Below are 11,505 nucleotides of genomic sequence, written 5' to 3' on the forward strand. Positions count from 1 at the left end.
TAATTTCTGCCCCCGCATCTACTTCATTGAAAAGTGTGAAAGTGTTGCTGGCTCATCTGAATGCCGAGGTGATCATTTCATCCTCGCTGCTGGACTGTAGGGAACACCAATTTAGTATGCGGTACATAAGGTCTATGAAAGACACTCTTCTTTTTTCATGTCCATTCTCAGGTGGAGAATGAAAAGAAAGTGTCTTGACTCATATTCACATTAGAGCATTTCTTCTGTTGTTTTTATGGATTAAGACATACAGAATTTTAACATCCTGTTAATCACAACAAAGTCATTTACTTTTGATAAAATTTTATTTCATTGTTCTGCCGCTGAATTAAAAAAAAAAAGGTCATTGTGACTTTTTATGTCGCAATTCTGACTTTTTTTAGAAACTCACATTTGCAAGTTATGAAGTCAAATCGCAAGATAAAAACGTGCAATTGTGAGATATAAATTTGCACTTCTGACTTTTTTTTCTTGCAATTGCGAGTTTCTATCTCGAAATTCTGATCTGTGAGATATACAGTAAAATTGCTATTGCGAGTTATAAAGTACAAAACTAAGGGGGAAAAAAGATAGTTAGTGACTCGCAGTTCTGATTTATTTCTCAGAAGTGTGAGTTAGTGATTATGCGACTCTGACTCTGTAACTCAATTATCACACAATTGCATGCGATTTATGCAGTTCTGAGAAAAAATGTAGCAATACAAAGATAAACAATTAAAATGTTTATTCTATATTTAGTGTTGGAAACCAGCGTCTATAGTAACAGGATTAATTAAATAACATTGTTAATGTGTTAAAATTCTTGTGGTTGTGCAACACCGTAGGTGATGTTTTGCACTAATGTTAGAAATATTAATATTAGAGATGAATGTTTATGTGGCACAGTTTTTCTAATCTCATAATCTGATCACGTTTGGCTTTTTAATCTCTCTGTTTCTGTCTCGGTCTCTCATTTTTTCGCTTTCAATGCCAGTGCGACCCAGGGTCTGTTCGACAGATGGGGTCCTGATGGTAGTTGGCAGTGATTTGACACTGATTCTGGCCGGCACTAATGGCCAGTTGTGTGCCAAGGTTGTGCAATCTGTGAACGGGTATCTTTTACACCGCAGAGAGTCACACGCTGCACACACACAGCCGAAACCAACTGCTCAGCCTGTTGCAGAGAAGTGTAAACATATATGATGTGTAACACAAATCTATTAGATTGTTTTCCCTTATTTCATCTCACAAATTTGCATTACTATGATTGCAAAAGCCTCCCTCATGAAACGCACACAAACCACATCACTCAGGTAGGTCTTCTGTAATCAGTTAAATGACTCAAACCAGCAAATTGCTTTGATGTGATTGTCTCTGAGTGCCATGACAATTCTGGCCAGCGTGAAATCCTGATGAAAGCTCTTCCTCCGCCTGCCTAGTTTGATTAATTACAATTTTGATTTCATTTTTAATCAATTGGAGAGGAGGGCTGTCTGACCCTGACAGATCAAGACTTTCTAATTTGCAACATGTCATGTGGTTGTTTCCCTGGACTCTTGCAGCTGGTAGAAATAATGTTTATTTCATGCATTTTGGAATATATATGTGTTTCAATGTCATTTAAACTAGGTTTGGGCATGTTTGGCTGTGAAGTACGGAGTTACTGAATCATATGCGTATACTTTAGAGAGCACCGTAGGATTAAGCGGATTGCATTGCAAAAAATTAGGAAAATGGAAAGTAAATATTAGTCTTGTGCATGCACGGATCAAGGACAAGACACGGAACAAATAATGGCTGGATTTTGTGTTTGCTTTAGATTCAACAAAGTTTTAAAAGTTATGCACTTTAAAGGTCAATAAGGTCCTGTCTGTGATTTGATCCTGAAACAAATACGCCCGTCTTGACTGACAGCCTTTATTTTCAGAAAGATCTTCATCTCAGTTCTGTTGTGGAAGGGTTACTTTGAAGTCCTGCCTTAGCTTTGACCTTTTACCAATCTGCTAGTGCTTTTAACAAAGAGAGCATAACAAATACAGTAGGGTCTAAAACTTAACAAAAGGTTAAAGTTTTCTGACACACACATTGATCATTGACCTTTATTCATTATATATCAGTTTTTTCTTTTTTAACCCTGTAACCAAAATATTAGGCATTATATATATATATATATATATATATATATATATATATATATATATATATATATATATATATATATATATATATATATATATGGTTTAAAAATATATTTTGAAATTATGAAATGCATTTTATATAAAATAATCTAAAATTAATAGACAAAATGTATTTACATTTATTTAAAATGTAAAAAGGTGAGCTTATAAGTTACAAAACTGAGAAAAAATTACTAAATAATTTTTACTTAGTTTCTCACAATGAAAGATGTACAATATAAGATGTTTCTTATAATAACATCTCTTGATAAACTTTCTCATATTTATAAATTATTTTCTCATTATATTTACATAACATTACAAGAAAGCTTCTCATAATTATGGGGTGTTTAGTCATTAATAAAAAGTTTCTCATTATTATGAGATGTCATTATAGAGAAAAATCATTATTATTATTACATATGCAGAATCATATTTTAATAAAATGAGGCAATACCTGGCTTACATCGGAGAGACTAAGTGTGAGATCAAAGATATAGTATGTACAGAGTATGCATTGATTGCAGTATGTAAGACAATATCTAAACACGGGATTTATGCAAGTAGTGCTTCATTTAATGTATTCTGCATTTGTGGAAAACACCTGCTGTTGGTATGAAATAAATCTGAATGTGTTCCTTTGTGTTTTGTCAGGGGTCCCTGGGAAGCGTAATGAGTTGTATTATGAGTGCTGTAAGGAGCCGTACCCTGACGTGACTTTTACAGTAACGATGCGCAGGCGAACATTGTATTATGGTCTGAACCTGCTCATTCCCTGTGTGCTCATCTCTGGCCTGGCTCTCCTCGTCTTCCTGCTGCCTGCAGATTCTGGAGAGAAGATATCACTGGGTAAGAACCATAAAGCTTTCTCTTTTTTAAGTTTATGAACAATTATGCATGAAGGAATGACATTAGTTTTCCACTTTCCCGTCTGTTAGGTATCACTGTCCTCTTGTCATTGACGGTCTTCATGCTGCTAGTGGCTGAGATCATGCCGGCCACCTCTGACTCAGTTCCTCTCATAGGCAAGTCCAAATTGCTGGATTTTCATATTATAGACTCAATCACATGAAGAACAGTTTGGCTGTTGATGAGGTGTTAGTACAGCTTGCAGGTTTTAATGCTTGTGTCTTCTTTGGCTCGGTAGCTCAGTACTTTGCCAGCACCATGATGATTGTGGGTTTGTCGGTTGTTGTCACCGTCCTCATTCTGCAGTTTCATCATCACGATCCACAAGGTGGAAAGATGCCAAGATGGGTGAGTGAAAACTCTAAGCATATTGTTTAAGATTGAAAAAGATCTTGCAGGACTTTGACCTCAGAACAGGGTTATCATTGTTTACTAAAACTAAAACCATAAAAAAAATGTCATTCCTTGAAAAGATGAAAACATATGTCTGCTAGTTGCCAAAACAACATTTATATATTTTTTTAAATAAAATAACTAATTAAAAAGATATAACAGACTCACACAGAAACATGTGCCTCATTGCCAGGAGATGCACAAATGAAAATGTGTTCTAAAATGACCTTAAAATATCAAAACATGCTTGATATCCTCCGACTGGATTCAAGACATGGCATGTTTTTATGTAAAACTGGTCAACTCCAATTGCACAAAACTGACTTTAATCTTTACAAAAATAGTATAGTTTATTCCATCCTTCAGACTTTCTCCTCATCCACCCCTCAACAAGCTTCCGAAAGGGAGTTGTTGCAATGATGCTGTATAATTTGGGGTTCCCCAAATAATCTTTCATAAAGTGCCCATATTATGACATTGCAAATATCGGCTTTGATGCAGTGTGTAATGTACTGTAGCTGTATGTGAATGCAAACGATCTGCAAAGTTGTTAAGCCAATAAATAAAGTTATCTCCCAAAAGAAAGAATCGACTCTGAACAGCCTAAAGGAGTCTACAGTAATTCAAATCCCTCTTCCGTGACAGCTACATGTCACACTGTATCATTTGCTTAATGCCCACATATGTTCTACATTGGCTGGCTGTGAACAACTTGACCCGATGACTTTAACTGAAGACTTCTTCTCTAATCTCGGGGAGTTCAGCGCAGGATTCACGAAACACTTGATCTGCTGACTGTTTATGTGGACCAGCTGGCTCCACTGAATCACAACCTGAGACTATTGTAAATAATAAATGTTTATATTTTCTATTGAGTGTTCAAAATACAGAAAGGAGGGGTTTAAAAAGACTCAATCTTAGAACTGCTTTGAACGAATCGCAATTATTTTTTTTTTGCTTTCATGCATGTAATCCTATTGTAGGACACTGCCAAAACAATATAAGTAACCTTTAAAATGGCATTATTAGGGCATTAAAAAAACATTAGCTTGAAGAAGCTTTTTTCCATTATAAAGAAACTTTTGTGCAATGGAAAGTTTCCATGGATGTTAAAGATTTTAAATGCAACCAAAGGTGCAAATAAAGGACCTTTATTTTTAACAGTGTAAGTTCATGAAATCACTTCACATCATTGCACGCTGTTACTGCAATATTTGTTTTAAGCTATCACCAGTTGTGTAATCTTTAACTTAAAATACAGCTTCCTTTCAAACAACCAGTGCTGCATCCACAAAAACAAAACTACAATAAAAATCCACTAAAATAAAATCGCTTTGGAAAAACTCTAAGAAAACTTCCTGAACCCTGAATTTACTAAATGTAGGTGAGATGTAGAATGGCTTGGCATCACGGAGAGGTAATGAGGTCTATTTGTATTAAACTTTAATGTCTCCTCTGCTGCTCTTACGAGAAGAAAAGAGCTCTCCGCTTCAGCTTGCTGGTGTTTCTTATTTAGTTCATGTCCAGTGGGACGCGTACCTGCTGCTTGAAGCAGGTCTAAATCTTTAAACACAAGAAACCTTCAGTGGACACTTTCTCTCATAATCTAATGAAATACACTAACTTAATACAGCATATCATCAGTATAAAAACAGGAATGCATGATGCACCCATCTGAGGGCTTCATCTTTTAGCACATTCTTCCTGTTCTTCTCAGGTACGTGTGATCCTGCTCAACTGGTGCGCCTGGTTCTTGCGCATGAAGAAGCCGGGTGAGGAGCGCAAAGCCAGCTACAAATACGAGCACTCTCCAGAGCACCACGCCAGCGCCAGCAGCATTCAGATGGGAGTAATGCCCGGTCAGCCGCCTTCTGCCAACTCCACCAATGGTCACATGAACCTGTACTTTGGCTTCCACTCCATTGACAGCGCATGCTGCCCTCCCAGCAGTGACTCCGGTGTGTCCTGCAGCGGTGGGCGAGTCGGCGGGTCACCAAACGAAGAACAGCGGGAGGCAGTCAGGATGTTTGCAGGCGAACAGGAGATCCATCGCATCCTAGTTGAAGTGATGTACATCGCTCAGCGGTTCCGTGACCAGGATGAAGCCGAGGCCATCTGCAGCGAGTGGAAATTTGCGGCAGCAGTCGTGGACCGGCTCTGCCTGGTGGCGTTTTCTCTTTTCTCCATCATCTGCACCTTTACCATTCTCATGTCTGCGCCGAACTTCATCGAGGCAGTCTCGAAGGACTTCACATAATTGCCAAAGCATCACACTTTCTTTTGTTTCTGAAGAAACACCACGCGATTGAGTGTGAGAAGTGTCTACCACCAAAGTCGATTCCTTCCTCTTCTCATCGATCTGGGAGCAACATGAACTATTGTTACAATACTAATGATAAAAAAGAAAACTGACAAAGTTGTGTATTTTTTAAATGTGACTTTTCGAACAAACATACAGACCCTTGGACATGCTGTTCGGGTGATATTTTGTCTTTATATAATGTATGTGGATTGAGCACCTGAGGGCTGGTTTCTGTAAAGATGTGTTCTCGGTGTGCAACACTGTTAGTCACAACAGCTACAAATGTGTCTGTGATGTTTATGTGCTAAAAATCAAGCATAATCAATCCCAGAATCCCTTTGGAAGTCACACAGTTTCTTTTAATTTCTTGGCTTTATTAATATTTTTATCATTTAATATTATTTTAGAACCTAACTGACATTTACTTACCAAAGCAACAATGACACATGTTGATGGTAGAATTAACACACTTTGAAAATCACTTTTATCCTTCTGACATCTTTCTTTTTTTTTTTTTTTTTTTTTTTTATATATAAATATTACAGTGATTAGCACATTCAAATCTTTCACTTGTTTCCACATAATCAGAGTGGCGTTATTTTGTGACTTCATTCTGACCCTGTGCTCTGTTGTTTTATGTAAAAACACCATGTAAACACTGTGGATATAGGTCATTTTGTTAGAAAATATAGATTTAAAAAATAAAACAATAAAAAAAGTTCCAGGTTAGTATGTGTATTTTTGAGAAAAAACAAAAACAAAAAAAAACAAGTGACTATCAAACAATGTTTGTTTTTGTGTAAAGTGTGTTCATCCCATAGGTGTAATGGTTTTTATACTGTAGAAACTGTATATTATATGGCCCTAAACCTAACCCTAACCCTCTTTTTACTTTCTCAAAAAAACTAATTCTGTATGATTTATAAGTGTTTTGACAAATGGGGACATGGGTTATGTCCTCTTAAGTCACCCTCTCCTTTTAATACCTGTGTTATACCCATGTCATTATACAGAGTTGTGTCCTGATATGACACAAAAACAAGAGCACACACGCATACACACACACACAAACACACACACACACACAAGCTGCAAAATGTATAATCCATTTTTAATGTTTTTTTAAAGGCTTTAATGTTACTTATGCTCAAAACACTAAAAGCTCTGTTGGGAAAGGAGAGAAGTAAAGCATGGAGAGGTAAAGCTTATTCATTGAGTTGGCAGAGTAGTGCAGATGATTTGAGATCCAGTAGTCTCTGGGCCGGTTGGATGGCAACCTCACAGTTACCCCAACATTTGTGGAGTGTCCTAACAGACAAAACAAAAATATACAAAAAGACAATAAAAGATGTCAAAGCTCTGATACTAGTGGTTTAAAAACAGACAGGAGGTAAATATATGGAAGCGTGTTACTGCTTCAAAATAAAAACATGAAGTCAATTGTGATGTAATTGTAATATTAAGTTTATTAAAATGAGAGAATGTCTCACCAACTGTTCCTTGAGTAGTAAATAAGTGTATTAAAATTGTGTCTTGTGACACTAACGACTGCATTAATGATGCTGAAAATGCTGTATTTTTTTATCAAATAAATGAAGCCCAGGGGAGCATAAGTCAAGCCTGAACATTTCAATTAAGAATATGGTCATGAAAAATTTAATTATGATTATTATTAATGCTAAAACAGTGGGCTTCAGAGAAAAACGTAACTTATATCCCTTTATCTCTGGATCACTTCCATGGGGTAACTATCTAAAGTGTCTGCTGTAGTCATATCACAAAATATATGTTGAAATATCCCTGCATGTTTGGTTTGGTCTCTGTGTCATCTGAGTGTGTTGTTTGGAATGGCTATGAACACCTGCGGCTCCATTCATGAACTATTATACCAGCAGCACACAAGCTCATACATCACTGCCCTTTACTGGACTCACCAACCCAGAGGAAATTGTCCATGTACAATGAGGGTGAACCTCCCGAATACAGAGTGTGAGTGAGTGTTAAAATGGAGACTATTTTAATGCCTTAGAGCAGAATAATATAGTCAAGATTTAGATGCATCAAAGGGTATGACATTTTAAACAAGCAAGTTTTTAAAAATTTGTTTTTAAAATATGTGTCAGTGTTTTCTACAGGATTTTGTAAGAATATAGTGAGTGGACCCTCTAGGGTATTTCAGGGACATGCTCCCTTGTAAGACAATTTGGTAAAATGTAAAGTTAAATGCAACAATTTGGTGTCTGTCAGACATTTTCCAGTGCCTAAAATGAAGTAAAAAAATAAAAAATAAAAAATAAAAACTCTAAGAATTTTTTTTTACTAGTGTACTCAAAGTCTCATACAGGGTAGCACATACAGGATTTTGCAGCATTTACTGTTTTAACTTTTTACATGAATTTTTACATGATGATTATTGTACTAAGCTATATGCAATTTTGATTTTAGTCTTACTGACAGGTGTTGCCAAAGCAGGCGGCATTAGACCAGTGACCAGGAACCTGGTTATTAAGGAAGCTGTTATAAATCTTCTCCATTTCTTCTGACATCACCACTAGACCTGCTATTGCCTTCTGTAGAGTACAGAGAGAAGTCTGCAGAGAAATGCATGCACAAATAAATACAAACATTCAAGAGCGGCGAGATTAGTGCGATCAATAATCCATTCATTCATACATACGCAAACACACATAGAAAAACATACACAGACAAATAAATAAGTGAATGATTTAGAGGATGCGAATTAATAAAGCCCTGAGTATCTACTGCTCTGCAATTTAGTTTTTCAAACTAGTACATAATAATGCTGTTCTTTAGAATTTTCGACACATCTGAAAATACTAGAAAAAAGACACATCCTCTCATGGTTTACACAAAACCATTGCACAACCATTTTTAACACCGATCTTAGAATCAGGATGTCAGAATGATTTCTGAAGGATCATGTGACACTAAAGACTGGAATAATAATATTAGCACTAAATAAGTAGTTTGCAGCTGTAGTTTATTATATAAAATCATAGATATAAGAAATAAAGAGAAACAAATGTAAAAATTAACCTGAAAAAAAAAGCAGTATAAGCTGCGCACGAGCAATGTTTATTTAACGATTAAAACTGCATTAGGTTTCCACACCAGACCTGCTCATATTTTATAGCAAAAAAAAAAAAACATAAGTCTTCCCATAAGGCGTCTAAACTTTACAATCTCTACAGGCTTCAAATTTAACAGAACCACAATTTAGCTACACACTGATTTGTCTATTCTTGAACCCTGACATGGAAGATGTCGTGGAAGAAACACACTCCAAATATGACCTTCCTCCATTTCCTGCCAAGGATGTGTTTCTCAAAGAACGTACTGCTGAACTCAGTAAAGGTGCATCTCACATTGGCACTGAGACCCTTCAGGTGCTCATTAGTAACCTACCATCACAAAAACAAAGGCTCATTAGTTCCTGGCAACACAGGCATATTAACAACAGAACTCAAATTAAAGTCAAAGACAAAACTGCTAAAATTCATCAACTGAGTTACACAGTCTAGCTGCTTAAAGAAATCCGTGTTAGTGCACTTGCATTATAAAGAAACATTGTTTAAGGCCTTAAAAACTACTATTGGTTTCAGTGTTTTGGTAAAGCTGGGGTTTAAGTGATAGAGACGTGTGCACTGGGGTGTTAATTTATTAGGTAGAGAGAGAATAAAATATGAAAGCACTCCTCCTTGTGAAGTGTTATCTTCTTCTTGCAGGAGTGTGTGACTGTGTTAGTGTGACTAAAATTGTAATTTGATATACATGCAGACATATCGCAGTGCTAGAAGGATGAATGACGTGTAACGGTAAAAAATATGTGCGTGTCATCAGCATATGGATGCATGCCATCGATGCGTGAAGACGAGGCTCTACATTGATGTATGTTTTCCTCTCCGAAAGATAAAAAATGAGATAAAGGCATGTGAATGCTTTCCTGAAAAATTGGTACTTGTTTGTGAGCACTTTATGACTATCAGTTCCCATGGCTTTTAAGTAAGTACATAAAACGAAAGTAAGTGTGTGTTCTTCAGTTTCCTAGACAGAGTTTTGCAATACAGTGACAGGAAACACAGGTAGGCATGGAGCTAAGGAACAGTCTGAAGTTCTCGTGGATAACAGTGTCTGCAAAGCCCGAACAAGAAGAGTACAACAGAAAATAGAACAACCAAATAGCTTTACAATGGATTCACAAGTGCAACACACAATCTGTAATATAAGGTAGAAGCAGGTGCAAAACAGGTGAGACTGCCAAAAACAGAACAATTATATTTTCACTGAACCATATAAACACAAACACAAACACAAGTATAAACATACAAAAAAAAAATTCAAGAATCTAGTCATTCATTTAACATGTTTCTTTGGCAGATCAAGTTAATCTAACAGTGTTGCTTTAGTGACAAGGTTCTGGAGAAATTATAAATGACCATATATCAGGTCTGTAATTATAATATCCATAAAGATGTATTCTTTAATTCTTTAAGCAAGGTTTGCAACATTTTTCAGCCCTGCTTATTTTTTTTTATCTATTTGAAAAATACATTTGAATGCAGGAGAGACAATAAAATATGATTCTCTACAGTTTAAAAATATGTGGTCAGTAAGATATATTTGAAAGAAAATGGCATTTTTATTTAGCAAGGATTCATTAAATTTATCAAAAGTGATTTTTAAGCATGTTCACTATTTTGAATGAATACTGTTCTTTTTATTATTATTTTTTTTTCTTGATAAAATCCTGAATTTTTTTTTTTAGCATTTAAATAAGGGCAATAAGAAGAAGAAAAAGTTTCTTGAGCACCAAATCAGCATATGGAAATGATTTAAGAAGGATCTTGATATTAAACAAAGAATGATTATCTTGTAGGTGTCCCTGCTGAAGACCTCTCACACACACACACACACACACAGACACACACACACATAGAAACCAACCAGGTTAAGTGAAGGTTTTGATGAGCTCATCCATTGCCAGAATCAAGGACACAGCAAGGTGACAGTTTTGGAGGAAGATCCAGTTGCCAGTCTTCAGAGCCTCCATAATCATTGTCTCCGCAACAGACCCCTGACCCTGACCCAGCGAGACTGATTTCACCCTGAAATACAAGAAAACCACAATAACTTATCTGTCATGTTTATATTGTAGAGATTGCATTTGCCAAAGTTTCTCAGGTCAATTATTGTTACTACAATTATTTCACATAAACCCAAGCCTAAATGACACATCAACACAAACAAATAAACAAACAAACAATAAATTAATAAAAAATATTTTACATGCCAGTCTAAAGATCTCTTTCTATTTAGAGAATAGTTCTTGGATTTCCAAAACTAGTACAAATTATTGACAGAATGCGAAATTTTTGTGGCTTTGTTGGAATATGACTAATGTATCACCTGTTCTCATAGTTGGCAAGCAGAAGCGACCGATAGTAGCATCCAGGCTCAGGCTTACGATTTATTGCAAGACTGAAAGTAATGGGAGTACAGGAAATTGGCAGCAGTGTGAGCTCGAAACAGTGTCTTGAATTTATTTCTATTATATTCTGGCTGCAAGAAAACGATCTGTGCAGAGGCATGACATGAAAGGATTACAGAGGGTTAAAAACCATTTGAGTGAAAGGATTTTGGAGCCAGTTTAGCAATATGGCAGATGTATAGCAGATGCTGGTTGGCAAACAAGAATGTAATTCTAGACAACCTAGCCAAGAAAAT

General features: G+C 36.1%; 1 protein-coding gene across 1 annotated transcript in view; it reads left to right on the top strand.

The window, feature by feature from the left end:
* LOC113107055 (neuronal acetylcholine receptor subunit alpha-7-like) overlaps positions 1 to 6,242 on the top strand; it is a 36,386-nt gene extending 30,144 nt beyond the window's left edge. The window contains exons 7-10 of the mRNA XM_026269213.1: positions 2,811 to 3,005; positions 3,095 to 3,181; positions 3,304 to 3,413; positions 5,176 to 6,242. Of these exons, the coding sequence (XP_026124998.1) occupies positions 2,811 to 3,005; positions 3,095 to 3,181; positions 3,304 to 3,413; positions 5,176 to 5,715 (932 nt within the window). The 3' untranslated portion in view covers positions 5,716 to 6,242. The remainder of the gene's footprint in view (positions 1 to 2,810; positions 3,006 to 3,094; positions 3,182 to 3,303; positions 3,414 to 5,175) is intronic.
* Positions 6,243 to 11,505: the final 5,263 nt, after the last annotated feature.

This window comes from Carassius auratus, chromosome 1 (assembly GCF_003368295.1).
Source record: "Carassius auratus strain Wakin chromosome 1, ASM336829v1, whole genome shotgun sequence".
Taxonomy (NCBI): Eukaryota; Metazoa; Chordata; class Actinopteri; order Cypriniformes; family Cyprinidae; genus Carassius; species Carassius auratus.